Source organism: Euleptes europaea, chromosome 2 (assembly GCF_029931775.1).
Source record: "Euleptes europaea isolate rEulEur1 chromosome 2, rEulEur1.hap1, whole genome shotgun sequence".
NCBI classification, from domain to species: domain Eukaryota; kingdom Metazoa; phylum Chordata; class Lepidosauria; order Squamata; family Sphaerodactylidae; genus Euleptes; species Euleptes europaea.
This window is the reverse complement of record NC_079313.1, coordinates 26993584-27010185: the sequence shown is the minus strand read 5'-3', so window position 1 is coordinate 27010185 and position 16602 is coordinate 26993584. Positions and strand designations below refer to the sequence as shown.

Below are 16602 nucleotides of genomic sequence, written 5' to 3'. Positions count from 1 at the left end.
GAGGGGGGAGGGAACAGGGTGTAGCATAAAGGGGGGAGGGGGCTGGTGAGTTTGGTGTGGAAAGGGTTGGAGAAAACATTGAACTCCACCCCACACAGCAAGGGACCGGGTTTTAGCTGCACAGGGAGGAAGACATTTATTTTCTGTCACTGAACTTGCAGTTTTAAACCATAGTATTTGCTTTATTTAAAAATAATAATAATAATAAAGGAGAGGAAAACAGATTTGAAGATGCTGATGATGCTGATGATGATGCTGGGATAGTCATGGAGAACAGATAATTGTTGCTAAAGAGGTCATGGACAAAAAAAAGTCAAAAACAGTTTAAAATAATTGGCACAGCTTTGAAAAATAATGTTAATAAAGAAAAATTATGCTAATAAGATTTGTGTCGGCCTTCACTGTTGCTGCATCTTGCAGTAGGAAAAATGTGAAGCTCTTCCTTGAAGCATTCAAGCTTTCTTGTCCTCCCAAAGCAAGGGTAGTGTAGAAACTGGATATGAGAGCTCAGCTGGACAATCACTTGCTACCAGAGTCATAGTTTCCTTCAGTGTACTTTGGGACTGCAATATTAACTCTAGTACATTTGAATGCTGCCATAGCAGATTGGCAGAGCAGATGCTTTTTACATAACAAGTCACAGGTCCAACTAGGGTTGCCAGCTCTGGGTTGGGAAATATCTGGAAGTTTGGGGGGGGGCTGAGAAGGGTGGGGTTTGGAGAGGGGAGGGACTTCAATGCCATAAAGTCCATTTCCCAAAGCGGCCATTTTCTCCAGGGGAACAGATCTCTATCGGCTGGAGATCAGATGTAATAGCAGGAGCTCTCCAGCCACCGCCTGGAGGTTCAGTACAGGAGCGAAGAACACTTATAAGTGCAAACAAATATTTATATGCTACAGTGTCTAATACAATACGCACTTCATAAATATACAAAAAGAACCATTCATACAGTTGTAACACACATACACAAAATCATCTCTAGGATGGTGGTGAATGGAAAAAGTTCAATAAAAGGTGCAGTTTCTCTCAAGATATGCTCAACAGTCTTCTGTATTCATTCCATGCAGGTAAGCAGGTAAGTAGAGGTAATAAATATTAATTCAGGAGGAATAACTTCATGGAGGATACGGCCATTTCAAATTCTTGACAATTTGAATTCTTCATCAGTCCTTCAAGCATTTTCCTCTTATATTGCACATCTTGATAATAAATAGTTCAATTCCCACGAAGGGTAACATTCACAAGTTTGTGAATGTTACCCTTCGTGGGAATTGAACTATATCCAGCACTTTGTAATTTATCTTGATAATAAATAGTTCAATTCCCACGAAGTTTGTGAATGTTATCCTTCGTGGGAATTGAACTATATCCAGCACTTTGTAATTTATTATCAAGATGTGCAATATAAGAGGAAAATGCTTGAAGGACTGATGAAGAATTCAAATTGTCAAGAATTTGAAATGGCCGTATCCTCCATGAAGTTATTCCTCCTGAATTAATATTTATTACCTCTACTTACCTGCTTACCTGCATGGAATGAATACAGAAGACTGTTGAGCATATCTTGAGAGAAACTGCACCTTTTATTGAACTTTTTCCATTCACCACCATCCTAGAGATGATTTTGTGTATGTGTGTTACAACTGTATGAATGGTTCTTTTTGTATATTTATGAAGTGCGTATTGTATTAGACACTGTAGCATATAAATATTTGCTTGCACTTATAAGTATTTTCTCTCCTGTACTGAATTTCTTATCCTTTGATACTAGTACAGTGGTGTCTATTTTCTCCTCCACCGCCTGGAGGTTGGCAACCCTAGGTCCAACCCTGAGCCTCTCCGAATATGTCAAGTATCAGGGTTAGGAAAGACCTCTGCCCAAAACCTTGGAAGAAGCTGCTAGTCATTATTGATCTAGTACAGGGGTCCCAAACATGGTGCCTGTGGGTGGCTTGGCAACTGCCAGCACCTTTCCTGGAGTCTGCCAAGTGTTTTTACAAAGTGGATGGGACCAGGCAGAGCTTTTGCCTAGCAAGTGTTCTGATAGGCCATTGGAGATTTGATTGGCTTTGCAGATTTTTTAAAACATTGCTTGGGCAGCCACTGCTATCCCAGCACAAGGATCTTTACTGTGCAACTGAACATAGGCTGTAATATACTTGTTTTCCTTTTGCTCTTACATACAAAATTAGAATACTGCTTTCTAGAGCTATTTGATCTAGCCACGTCAACTGATCCATTAGATGGCTCGATAAGATGTTCGGAAGAGGTTCCCAGCAGCTCAATGTCCCCATTCAATTCACCGTTACTGATCCTGGGGGCAAACAATGACCTTAAGATGGACAGCTAAGGTCCAATCTAGACATTACAGCATCCATGGATCTGGCCCGTGGACACGGATGCCGCATTAGAGCTGACCTTGGCCACTTAAAAATACCTTGAGTGTCTGATCCTGATTAGGCCTCCCAGTTCAGCGGGTCCAGGTGGTTGTATTCCCTCCCCCATCTTTTCAAGTGCCAAAACAGCGGCACGTGAAAAGGCACTGGGGGAGGGAATAAGAACACCTTGTCTGGCTGTGCTGTGGGCCTATTTTTAAATGGCTGGGTTCAGCTGTAAAATGGAGAGAGCGCCCATGGGTTCAACCCTTGGAAACTGTAATGGCTAGTTTGATCCTAAGTTGCTGGGTTGGTGGAATGAAGAGAACTCCGCTGGCTCTAGGCAGCTCCCCCAAGATTGCATCAGAAACTGATTCTGAACTGCTGGAGAGTGGAGCTTGCTCATATAGGGTAAAAGGTAAAGGTCCCCTGTGCAAGCACCGGGTCATTCCTGACCCATTGGGTGATGTCACATCCCGACGTTTCCTAGGCAGACTTTGTTTACGGGATGGTTTGCCAGTGCCTTCCCCAGTCATCTTCCCTTTACCCCCAGCAAGCTGGGTACTCATTTTACCGACCTCGGAAGGATGGAAGGCTGAGTCAACCTTGAGCCGGCTACCTGAAACCAACCTCCGTTGGGATCGAACTCGGGTCATGAGCAGCGTTTGGACTGCAGTACTGCAGCTTACCACTCTGCGCCACGGGGCTCCTATTGCTTATATAGGGACATTGTGATTAATGAACTTCAATCCAAGGTCCCAACTCTGCTTTTAGGGTTCATTCCACCCAGAGCTCTTGCTTCATGTCCCTTCACCAACAAATCACAGCCAATTTAATTTTGACTTCCGTACAATATTTTTGCTCTTCCACCAAGCTTGTGAGTTTCCCCCAGCTCTGTTGTGATTTTTCCCAAACCTGCTTTGATAGATCTTTCCTGGAAGATCATACCCAAACCATATTTGGGAAACTGTGGAAGGAAAGGTGTGGATTTCCACACCCACAAACCCACAGCTTCTTTCCAAACAACCCTGGAAACTGTAGTTTGGCATGAGTCATGAGAATTCTCTGAGATCCTCAGGTTCTCCCACCGCTTGGAGTAACATTTCTCAGTGACCACAGAACAATAGTAAACCTGACTATGGCTGTGGTGTACATATGTTAGTACTGATGGAGAAGCGACTGAGGGAGAAATGAAAACGAATGGTAATAACAGATAACTGAGTACAAGTAGTTTAGAAGAGCATGACTTCCAACTTGTTATATTAAATAAAGCTGAGATAACTTGAAAGAACGTTGGGGACGTTCAGTTGCAGCTATTGGCTACAAATTTTGAATACATTCACACACTGAGCAGGGCACATTGTGCTGCTATATTTTTGAGTAATACATTCTCTTGTATGCTGAGCTGTTCACAGTCAACCTCTTCATCAAGCAGCTTGGTCTTTTCTCTTGCACCCCCAGAATGGAACATCTGGAACCGCTAGCTTTTCCTACCTTGGTGGCATTGGTTACATTGCTGTCCACAATGAGGCAACTGTTAGCCAAGCCTGCTGAACTGAACCCAAAAAGGATCCAATCAGCAGAGTCACATACAGCTAGTCCTTAGGAGGCCTGGATCTCTTCAATAAACCCAAACCATTGGCCTAACCCTAACGTTGTGTCCAAGACCTGATAAACAGAATACAAATCAGTCTGCCCCCTCTGCCCTCAAAGTCTTCAAGGCCTCTCAATGGGTTGTATGTTGTAGCACTTTGTGGGGAGATTATCACGGATCTCCTCCAGGTTCTTGATATCAGCAAGAATCTCAGCGATGCTCCTCTCTAGTGTTTGGATCCGGAGTTTCTGCCGGCTGGCTGTTTCCTCCAGCTGCAGCATCAGTTCTTTTAACTGGTGGTTTCTTCTTCTGGCTTTGGCAAGATTCTCTTCAAGCATGGTCACACCTTGCTCATCCACAGCCTCGGGTTGGTCTATATGCAATGACAATTGGGGGGGGGGGGACAGCCTGTAAGTGAAACTGTCTGAAGGCACATATTCCACGGGTGGCCGCGCTACTTCAATATGTAAACAACGTTCTCCATGTACAAGCCCAAATGCTCTATTAGACCACAGGTGCCCTATTCATAAAAGCCTCCATGGTATGCAGGGCTCTCAAAGTGGAAGGAGAGTCAAATTATGCCTTCTCGCTGTGCCATTGGGTGTATTTGTCCCACCTCATATCCATGTGATTTAGGGTCTACATGTCTAAAGCCCAATGTGCATTCAAAATTGGGCAGTAAAGAGCGTAATCGTCCAAATGAAAAAGCCATACCCAACATCTGGATTAAAACCAGGCACAATCTCACCTCTCTTTTCACATATGAGATAATTGGTTCTCATAAGGATTTGAATGATCTTGAGAGGCCCACTGTTCATCACACAGAATGTAATTATGTTGTCTGAACTAAAGTGAACCATCTTCAACTACTTGAAGGGCTGTCATATAGAGGATGGTGCCAAGTTGTTTTCTGTTGCCCCAAACGGTCAGACCAGAACCAACGGGTTGAAATTAAATCAAAAGAGTTTCCGTCTAGACATTGGGAAGAATTTTCTAGCAGTTAGAGTGGTTCCTCAGTGGAACAGGCTTCCTCAGGAGGTGGTAAGCGCTCCTTCCCTGGAGGTTTTTAAGCAGAGGCTAGATGGCCATGTGTCAGCAATGCTGATTCTATTTCCTTGGGCAGATCATGAGAGGGAGGGCATCTTGGGCATCTTCTGGGCATAGAGTAGGGGTCACTGGGGGTGTGTGGGGGAGGTAGTGGTGAATTTCCTGCATTGAGCAGGGCGTTGGACTAGATGACCCTGGTTGTCCCTTCCAACCCTATGATTCTATGAACGTAAGAAAGGCTCAGAATGTACACAGTTTAGGACAGAAGTGATTTTCAGTTAATTTCCATATGTATGGATGCTGTATTCCAGGCATATTCACAGTCAGCTGGGCTCTGAGAAACAGAAGGAAAGAGAGCTTCTGAAGTGGTGAGTGATTTCCCCCCCCCCCTTAACCGCTGGGAAGAATTAGCTGAGGTTACTGTGTTGGAGGACATTGTTTGAGGATGTGTGGGTGCGTATATCCTGCTGTAGAGTGGTGCCTGTTTGAGTAAAGTGCTGTTTCTGTTTGTCTCCTTTGCCTGGGTTGTAGCTGATTGTAAAGGAAGCCACGGCCTTCAATTTGCAGGATTTGAGCAGGGCTGTCAAAGATAGGACATTTTGGAGGACTTTCATTCATAGGGTCGCCATGAGTCGGAAGCGACTTGACGGCACTTAACACACACACAGCTGATTGTACCTAATTGCAGAAGGTGATTGCAGCTGATTGCAAAAGGTGATTGCCACTGATTGTTGTTGATTGGGGAGGGTCTGCTTTGCCTGGGGCTGGCTGCTGGCTCTGCCTTCTGCCGGGTGAGCTCTGGATAGCTGCCACTCAGTCTCCCTATCCTAGTTCATCTGGACAGTAAACCCAAAAGTGGCAAAACGGATATCCAAGTACTTAGCTGACTGCCTAGTAATCTGTCCAGTTGACAGCTCAATTTCTTCTATTCATTGATTGGCAGAGAGTTAAAAGGGCTTAACCAACTGTCTTTTAAACTGAACTGACTAATTAATTGATGGTCATTTGTATTTAAATATGATAAAATTAATTAATCAGTTTCATATCAAGAGCTCATTGGAAGAGCTTTTTTTGAGATATCGGAAGCAATATAAAGGCAGCCTGTGTTTTTTTGTCATTCCTTATCGTGACAACATGCAAGAATCAAAACAACCTTTTAAAAAAGCCAACCCTTAATGCTCAGCCTCATCAATCAAAATTTGTCTTCATGGATTAAAACTATCTCCTACTGATTAATCAGTGGATGTTTTACTCAGTTAATCCACTGATGAAACCAAGGAGTGCTTGTGGCTTTAATCATAAAAAAAGGTTTTGCCTCTTACCCATGAGGCGCAGAACATCTTCCAAGGCACTTAGCACCCCCTGGACAGCGCCCCCAGCACTTGCCGCATCTGCTTTAGCTCTCTGGGATTTCTGGACAACCTTGAGAAGGGACAACAATGACAAATATTAGGAGATAATTCACAGTGGGTAGCAGTGTTAGTCTGTCTGCAGTAGTAGAAAAGGGCAAGAGTCCAGTAGCACCTTAAAGACTAACAAAAATATTTTCTGGTAGGGTATGAGTTTTCGTGAGCCACAGTTCTGAAGAAGTGAGCTGTGGCTCATGAAAGCTCATACCCTACCAGAAAATATTTTTGTTAGTCTTTAAGGTGCTACTGGACTCTTGCCCTTTTCTACAAATATTAGGAGGTTCTCTCCACAGTCCCTTTGATTAAAAGGCAGAAGAGTTACAAGACTCACTTCCTGAGCCGTGGAGGCATCCAGATCAACCTTCAGCCCTTTCCGTTGCAGCTCATTTTCCACCTCCCGGGCCTCTCCCTGCAAAGACATTATCCCCTTCTCCAGAGCTAAGACTCCATCCGCTGTCCTGTTGGCTTCCAAGGCCAGCCTTCCTATTTCCTGGAGAAACAAAGGCAACAAAACAACAGGAGGAAATATTCATGAGTCAAGAAGGTCCACGGCGATGAAGGTCAAGAAAGGCATTATGAGAATGTGAAGAAACAGGTTTGGTGGCTTCACTGTCGAAACCACTGACCAACGGCATCAGTTCAGACTTCAATAAATCAAAAAATTCCAGTTAGAGATACCAAAAGTAACACTAAGTGAAAGGTACTGATGGAGACACCTCCTTGATGGGCCCTATCAGATTCCCATTTTTGCTAGCCAATAAGTTATCATATTTCCATTACAGCCTCCTCAACAAAGCCCCCTGTCTTCACCTCTGACCAGTCCTAGATGCTACCAAATACCTATGTAAGCATGTATAGAGTCAATGGAGCATGTGAGCCTTTGACAAATTTGAACCCAGGCCTAGGAAGACAGTGACAATATATTTCAGTCTAGATTCAACACAGGTTGATGTACACACATCCGTAAGCATTGCTCATTTTGCATCAGATTGTGTGAGCAACTGTCCATGTGGCAAGATCCAAAATTGAGGTTAAGAATTCACATCAAGCCACACCAAATATTAGATAAGAACATTTCATTAGGTTTATTTCCAGATGTGTTTCTATAATTTTTTTACGACCACTGAGGAAGGCCTACTCAGGCCGAAACGCATCTGGTTAAGCACTGGTCATTTACATTGTTATAGCAACTGTGCATAGGAATTTTATAACCGATATTTATATATGTAGCCTGTATCCCAGGCCCTGTGTTTTTAATGATCTTACTGTGTACACCTTGAAATAAATGTAATTATTTTGTTATATTCTTTAGTTTGTAGCTCAGCCTTTTAAGCTTTGTCTTTATCCAACCTAAGCCTCCAGGTGCAGGTTCAAGTTTACCTGTGCAGCTGGCCAGCCAAGCTCCCTCTCTCACACGCCCAGGATTCCAATCGGTACCACCTCTTCCATTCCCCCATACCTGATCAATGCCCACAGCAATCTCCTTGGCCTCCTCAGCCGTTCTTCGGGCCTCCTCTCCTTCCGTAACAGCAGTGCCCAGGGCCTCTTCTGCACGCCTGGTCTTCTCATTGGCACTGGTGACAGTGCTGCTTATGAGAGGAAGTTTCCGCATGGCCTCTTCTGCTTCCCTTTGCTTGTCGCCTACCTGCAGATTAAACTCTGAAAGCCAAAAAAAAGGGGGAAACGCTTGTCTGAGTAAGGAGGCCACTGAATGCAGACAAGGTTCCTTTTTGTGCCAGCAATGGGGGGCAGAGAAAAAGCTTGAGCCAAAAGCACTGAACTGGATGAAAATAGGCTGCAGTTTTATTGAATAATTGGATTTCATCCGTTTAGTAAAGATGGCTGAATAAAACTAGGAAAGCGCAGGTCAGAACCAAGCGTGGACCAAGTAATTAAAAGGGCCCAGAAGTGCTCGGATTGGTCCCTGCATGCTTGGTCCCTGCCTCTCGGAGCCATTCAGCTCAGACCTGGCCAGCAGCACCGACAATGGGTATGAGCTCACCCACTGCCAACACCCATCGTTAGTGCCACTGGCCAGGTCTGAGGTGAGTAGCACTTGCAGAGCTACTGGGGCTTGGATCTGCTTGCTCCTGCCTTTGGTTCCCCACAGGAGTGGCCTACCAGGAACTTTCCGGGTAAGTTAAATGGCCAGTCAGCTGCTGCCCTTTGCTATCAACCTGGAGCTGACTGATTAATTAACTGCACCCTACCACAAAGCCCAACGGATCCTCAAGGAGGCTTACCACTAGGGTTGCCGGGTCCCCACTGGTGGCAGGGGATGCTTCCCACCATCACTCTGAAGGGTGGTGGGAGAAAAATGAATGGGGAAATGGGAGGCATGCCAATGCGCTGATGTTGCTCCCTGTGCCTCAGAAGTGACGTCAGTGTATTGCCAGGGATCTCTTTACATCACCGGTGAGTCTCGTTCCACTGGTTGTCAGCCTTGTGCTGACAACCCTACTAACCACCCTGTGTGTGTGTTAAGTGCCGTCAAGTCGCTTCCGACTCATGGAGACCCTATGAATGAAAGTCCTCCAAAATGTCCTATCTTTGACAGCCCTGCTCAGATCCTGCAAATTGAAGGCCGTGGCTTCCTTTATTGAGTCAATCCATCTCTTGTTGGGTCTTCCTCTTTTCCTGCTGCCTTCAACTTTTCCTAGCATGACTGTCTTTTCCAGGGACTCTTGTCGTCTCATGACATGACCAAAATACGACAGCCTCAGTTTAGTCATTTTAGCTTCTAGGGTCAGTTGATTTGATCTAGAACCCACTGATTTGTTTTTTGGGCAGTCCACAGAATCCGTAACACTCCCCTCCAACACCACATTTCAAAGGAATCTATTTTCTTCCTATCAGCTTTCTTCACTGTCCAGCTTTCACACCCATACATAGTAATAGGGAATACATAGTAATAGGGAATACTAACCACCCTACAACCCTACTAACCACAGTCCCCTGTAAAAATATCAGAATATAATCAATTAAAATCATAGTATCAAGATGTTTGAGATTAAAAATCAACTCAGTGACAACAATCAAAATTCAAATCCATCTGTAAACATCTGAAAAATTCTTACAGCAGCAGATCAAACAGGTCATTAATCAATTAATATTCCTTAGTCAACAACTTCCAATTACAATGAGGCAAAACCTATCACTCTGCATATGCATTAGTACAAGATTTCCATACAAACACACAAGCACCAAGAAGTGCACCTACATCAATTCAATCCAAAACTCCAAGCCCAGCCAAACCCCAAAGGTCAGAATACAGCATGCACATTTGAGTCCATTTGGACAGAAGCCTGTTTGCAAATCTTTTCCTGATTTACAATATTTAAGTTGCAACATTTTCTTGACAAAGAATTGGATCTTTTCCTTGTTGTTGTTGAGTGCTGGGTGATAACACTATCTGCTGTTTCAAGCCTTGCCCTTCATGGAACTCGCAAGGCCCAGAGCACATTGACAACAGACCTCCAGTGCATCTGTTTTTTAAGCAACTCACCCCTCAGGTTCTTCAAGATGCCATCAACTTCCTCTAAAGAGGCATTGCCAGCACTCAGCGCCTTCTGGGCTGTACCCTTGGCAAGGTTGGCACGAGTCAACAGTTGGGCTGATGCCTGCAGTGGCAGGAGAACCAAAGAATACACATAACACAGAGCACAAAAACACAGGCCCAACTCCCAGAACTCACACTCAACCAGTTCTGCTATATAGGGAAGGATCCTCATTCATGGGCTAAGAATAAAAACTCAAGATGACCCAGCACCGTCTACAGTTCCAAGCCTGGATCATATGAGTGGAGCAATCAGAGGGAATTCCCATGAGGTACATGATACAATGTCCTTGTGGTTGCCACATGATCTTGGAGTTCCATCCCTCCCAGGTGCATGGTGAGCTGTATTCTGATTGTGGCTGCTGTTTACATGGACAAGGGGTTTCAGCATTCCACCCATGCTGTTTTTGTAAACTGAAACAGCTCCAGGAAGCTGACATTTATTCTGCTGAGAAAGCTTGTGTGTAATGATGGCTGCGCATAGAAGAAGAAGAGTTTCTGTACAGTAAAGACTCTCAAAGTGGCTTCTCCTCTCCCCCCCTCCCCACAACAGGCAGTTTGTGAAGTAGGTGGGGCTCAAAGAGTTTGGAGAGAACTGTGACAAGCCCAAGGTCACGCAGCAGGCTTCATGTGGAGGAGTGGGGAATCAAACTCAGTTCTCCGGATTAGAGTCCACCGCTCTTAACCACTACACCATGCAGATTCACGTAAGCCTCCCAGTGGAGGAAATACAAGCTCCTTGCAGCCATTTCTATTCACAAAAAGAGCACAGGGGGAAGGCTGAAGACCCTTCTTCATGCATGCCACCGCCTCCATCTGAACTCAGCCTCCCTTCCCCCAGGAGGCACGGAACTCTCAGCACTTGTGGGAAGAAGTCCTCATGGTGTCCAAGAGGACTTTGTATCATGTGATTTAGTCCTTGACCTACTTCATGGAGAAAATACAGGCTCGGACCCATTCAAGACATTTAGAGGTCACTTGGATGGGTACGTTCATGTGCCATTCACTTCAGCTTAGAAATGCATGAACATCTGGCTTAATGGTCCTTCTGAACAGGTCAAGCTGTCACAGATTACATCACCACTGCCTTCTCAAACTTCCCAGGTCATTAATATGGATGCACTTTACCAGTCTGTCATCGTGTCCTTTTTGCAAGAGCCCTTTGATCTCTTCTTCTTTGTTCCCTATGTTGCTTTGCAGCTGGTTATATTCTGCCATATAAATTTCCACCAAGCCTGCTAAAGAGTCTGCCTTCTGTCGGAGCTGCTTGGCTTCCTCCTTAGACATCAAAATGGGAAAAACCATGACTTTACTTAGTGCTACTCATGCAGGTCACAAGAACTGGTCCTTTCTATTACTGAGTTTATTTATTCACAAAATTTATATCCTAAGATTCTGCTTTCAACAGGGCCGCCAAGGCGGCTAACTGATGAAAAATATACATAATAAAAGCCATCAAAGCAAACAAAAGCTCATCATTAAAATGAATAAAATCAAAGCTAAAAGACACAAAAACATAAAAACAACAATTAAAATATTGGGCAGGAAAGGGAATCACTAAGGGAATGACAAATGGAACAAAAAAGTCCTCACCCACTGGCGGAAGATGCCAACAAAATGAGACAGAGACCAGGTACCACTCCTACTCCCCAAAGTGTCTGGTAGTTATATCCTAATTACTATGGATGATAGCGATCTACCCTTTTCGGTATTTTTCGGGGGTGGGGGAACCGTTAAAAAAAATGGTGGCAATTAAAGGGAGCTGAAAAAGCGAATCCTGAATAATGCCAATTTTTTGCCATTATTCAGGGCCGCTATGGCCCTGCCACCATTTCCCCCTCCCCCTTACTTACCTGCTGGTTGAGTCCTGCTGCCACCTGCTGCTTCCAAAGTCCATGTGGATTTTGGAGGTGGTAGGCCGTAAAGATCTGAACGCTGGGCTGCCTCCAAAGTCCATGTGGACTTTGGAGGGACCAGGCAGTGCAGAGCTGAATGCCGGGCTCTGTGGAGCCCAGTGTTCAGCTCTGCACCATGTATTTTTTGGGTTTGGGTTTAATAAACCTCAAAATTTTCATTTATTTGAAAATGCCAAATCCCTTATATTCATGTTTTTCAGATTTTTCAAGAATTTCCAGGTTTATTAAACCCAAAAAATATCGGGGAAAGGTGCACAGCCCTACTACTGACTGTTATGTGGTGTCAAATGATTGCATGTTATGAGCTGTCAAGTCACTTTGGACTTATGGTGACCCTATGAATTAATGACCTCTAAATATCCTATTATTAACAGCTTTGCTGAGGTCTTGCAAACTGAAGGCCATGCTTTCCTTTATTGGGCCAATCCATCTCATGTCTTCTCCTGTTGGGACCAAACACATGAACGCACACACACACACAGAGTCCTTACCTGGAAGATGCTTGTGTCAACCTTTGGTAAACGAGCTAGAGAGCTGAACAGCAGCTGGCTACTTTGATGGGCATGGTCAGCACTCAAAGCAGCGCTGTTAGCATCAGCCTCCAGTTCATTGAACAGCAACTTTACCTCATCATACCTGAAAATGAGAAGATGATTTTGAGCCCACAAGTGTGAGTTTCCCCCACCCCCATGATCACAACCCATACTTAATGTATGAATTGGGCACGGGTCAAAGAAAATTATGCATTTTAGCTCTTCCATAATCTGCCTTGGCTACTTCTAGCCAGGACATTCTCTTTTGCCATGATCTTTATTAATGAACGGCAGACCTTCTGAGTATCCCTAACTCTACAGTGCATTCCATGTTGTGGTGGGATTGAACCCCAACATTTGTCTTCTCCCTAGAAACCAAATCATCTCCCCAAAGGGGCCCCTGAAGCCACACAAGAATCTCCAGGATCCTTGTGGTGCTGTTCTGTGTGGAGCAGCCAGCAAACTATAGAGTCCATGAGTCTACCTAGATGCAGCTCCAACACGCTCAAAGTTCTGACCACAGAACCTGATGTTGTGGTTGTTTTCCACACTGAGACTGGCTTGAGTGGATTCCCTATCACCAATAAAGCACAGTGGCAACAGGATTCCCACTTGGTAGGTTTCCGTGCATTTTACCTGCCCCGTTCCTCTGTGATTGCCATTCCCTTTTGTGCCACTGGGGCTTTTTAGGTTTTCTTAAAAATTGCCAATTTACATTCTTATAGCATTATAATGTTATAACTATTCATCTTTTAGATTCTCTGAATTCCCCGCTTTCGTTTTAAAAAGCAGCCTCTACTTCCCCTTTTCAAAGAGGTAGAAGGAAAAAAGAGCCAGTGTGGTATAGTGTTTAAAGTGTCAGACAAATCCCCACTCGCACCATGGAAGCTTGCTGGGTGACCTTGTACTAGTTGCACATTCTTAGTCCTGGTCTTGGCTAGTATTTGGATGGAAGTCCTCCAAGGAATACCAGGGTCATGACATGGAGACAGGCAATGGCAAACCATCTCTGAATATCTCTTGCCTTGAAAACCCACCAGGGGTCACTGTAAGTCAGATGTGACTTGATGGGTGGGGGGACCCGAGAAAAGTATACCTCTGCAATAAAAAGGGCTAGAGACTTACTTTAAAGCAGGGGTGGGGAACCTTTTTCCTGCCAAGGGCCATTTGCACATTTATAACATCTTTCGGGGGCCATACCAGGTGTAGATCTCCCGTGGGGGGGGGAGAGGCTAGGGTTGCCAGGTCTCCGGCCACCACCTGGAGGTTGGCAACCCCAGGGGAGGCCACAAAGAGAAGGTCTGGAGGGCGCCCCCACTCCCCCCCAGGCGGGAGGGCAGCCAGCAGGGGGCCCGAGCAAACGAGGCGCATGGGGGGTGCAGCCCGCAGTAGATCAGCAAGGGAGGAAGGAAGGAAAACAGAGAAAGAGGAAAGGGGAGAGAGGGAGAAAGAAATAGAAAGAGGGGGAGAAAGAAAAGGATGGAGGGAGACAGACAAAGAAAGAGACAGAAAGAGAGGGAGAGAGAAAAGCCTTCCCCCCCACACACACACACCTGCCGGCCCCACGCGACCTGGCCCCAGGCTCCATGCCTTCCCACCCCCAGAGTCCACAAAAGGCCCCCCGAAGCCCAATCGGCTCCTGTGCGCATGCTCTGCTGCCAGGAGCCGTGGGCCTCTTCCCCCAGCTCCCTCTTGCTGCTCAACAGCCGACAGGCAGCAAGAGGGGCTTACAGTGTGCCCTGGCGTTCCTGCACGCTGCGGTAATAGGGGGCAGCCTTGGGGGACGCGTCCCTCCCCCTCCTCTTGCTGACCAACAGCCGTCAGTCGGCGAGAGGAGGTCCAAAGGGCGCCGCAGCTCCCCTGCAAGCCGTGGCCCCAGGAACACCCTCAGGGAGGGCCGCCCTGTGCTGCGCCTCCACGGCGAGGCCCCGGAGCTCCCAAGGGCAACAAAAAATGTCCTCGGGGGCCGCATACGGCCCCCGGGCCTGAGGTTCCCCATCCCTGCTTTAAAGAAATGAAAGCTGGGGATTCAGAGCACTTGATAGACAGACTGTTATAACACTATAATATGTCAAATGCTGTGTTTTTTTAAAAGGGAGACTGAAGCAGGACTAGGAAGACTTGGCTTTCCCACATGGGTGCCTCCCAGGCTTAGCTGTGAGCTTTCCCAAACTATCACAACAAAGCAGGTTTGGGAAAGATCACAGAAATTAATGGGATGACCTGGGACACACATGAAAGCCGGGGCAAGCAGCCCATGGGTAAGCGGCCCAGACCTGACTCAAAATTTGACCAAACTCAGGAATGAGCAGAGCGAAGGACAGAGATGACAGGGAGCTGAGAGCTCAAATCTCAGGCCTCTAATGTTGACCCTTCTGGTGAAGGGAGCTTTGACTCTCAAAAGCTTATACTCTGATAATCTTGTTGATCTCTAAGGTGCTACTGGACTTCATTCATGCTTTTCTACTGTAGACCAACACGGCTACCATGGTGTTCTGGGCTTTTCAGCTCGAGCCAGTTGCCTAGAACCTTTCAGGGAGAGGAGAAGGCAACGCAGCAAAAACTCACTGTCTTCTGAGGAGTCCCCTGCTCAGGCTCTGCTACCCCTTACTGAAGGGCTTACTAGAAGCCACAGCAACAGAAGCACTGCCAGGACCAATTGGGGTATTTCACGTTAGCTCACATTTTCTAAACTTGATTTATTTTCTCTCATTCCCTGAGGTGCTTGCCCCCTACAAAGATATCAACATCTCTGTCTTTTTGAAACTGAGAAAAGAGGATAAGATACTCAACCGGGAACATTTGAGAGACATTTGGGCTGACCCCCTTGGTAGCACATTCACATTTACATGTTAAAGGTTAAACCAGGGGTGTCAAAAATACGGCCTGCGGGCTGGGTACGGCCCCTTGAGAGCTCTTATCCGGCCCGCAAGCCAGCTGAGGCAGCCAACCCCTCCAGTCTCGATCTGGGCTGGCGAGGCATGGCCCGGCCCAACCAAGTGACATTTATGTTCTATCCGGCTGTTGTAACAATGGAGTTTGACACCCCTGGGTTAAACAAAACAATTTGATTTTTACTTCAAAGCCAGCACACTACTGTTTCCCACCACTACTTCTGTATCCTGCCTCCAAGCATATTCTTCTAATGTGCCTCTCTTACATCTGCTCTGGCTTGCAAAACAAAAACATTATCCTCCCTTTCTAAGACAACCATTGTCCTTGATGAAATCTCAACTACTGGGTTAAATTTGAACCAGTGGACCCACTTCTCCCCCCCCCCGCAAAAAACTAATTGTTTAACAAAAGTTTTGTAATGTAGTGGCTAAAGGTATGTATAATTGTCCACCTCACAGGGTTTATAACAGAGACAGCATATGTGAAGCATTTAAATACTCAAAAAGCACTGTATAACTGTTATTACTAAAATTAGATATTATAAAATGTACCTGAAATAATAATTTACTGTGAAGGGGGAAAGTGTTGCTCATCTTCATTAAACATTTCATTTAATGGAACAACCAATAAGACCAGTTTTCTATGAAAGAACAGAGTGTTCAGTAGAGGTGACTAAAGGTAAAGGTAAAGGTCCCCTGTGCAAGCACCGTGTTATTCCTGACCCATGGGGCGATGTCACATCTCAACGTTTACTAGGCAGGCTTTGTTTGTGGGGTGGTTTGCCAGTGCCTTCCCCAGTCATCTTCATGATCCACTGGGTGACTAGATACAATTAATTCATTTTACCATCTTGGTAAAGTCAAATTCACATTTTTGCATTTAAGTCACACAATTGTATAGTTAATGGGTCCTTGGGGAGTGTGTGACCAACCCTACCCACAATAATTTCTGTATATAAATGCCAACACCCTCCCAACATTACCTCACATTCTAGGTTGGCTAAGAGTGGCTAAACAATCAGATGAGGGTGTGGGAGACTTAGGTTTCAGTCCCCAGTGGATCATGAAGCTTGTTGGATAACCTTGGTCAAGTCTCACACACTCAGCTTAATCGATCTCACTTTGTTATTGGGAGGGTAAAATGGAGAAGGAACTATGTGTGCCAACCTGAGCTTCTCGGAGGAAAGGCTAGATAAACACGTATAGATCAACAGGCTAGATAAACACAGATAGATCAACAGAACTCCAGGCTATACAGATAAGGCTTGATCTGTGAT

The 16602-nt window shown here is 45.5% G+C and overlaps 1 protein-coding gene across 1 annotated transcript in view; it reads right to left on the bottom strand.

Annotated features, from left to right (window-relative positions):
• Positions 1–4018: 4018 nt before the first annotated feature.
• LAMC2 (laminin subunit gamma 2) overlaps positions 4019–16602 on the bottom strand; it is a 70486-nt gene continuing 57902 nt past the window's right edge. The window contains exons 17-23 of the mRNA XM_056845441.1: positions 12390–12534; positions 11111–11260; positions 9932–10046; positions 7886–8085; positions 6758–6916; positions 6340–6439; positions 4019–4343 (exon numbers count right to left, since the gene is read on the bottom strand). Coding sequence (XP_056701419.1) covers positions 4093–4343; positions 6340–6439; positions 6758–6916; positions 7886–8085; positions 9932–10046; positions 11111–11260; positions 12390–12534 — 1120 coding nt within the window. The 3' untranslated portion in view covers positions 4019–4092. The remainder of the gene's footprint in view (positions 4344–6339; positions 6440–6757; positions 6917–7885; positions 8086–9931; positions 10047–11110; positions 11261–12389; positions 12535–16602) is intronic.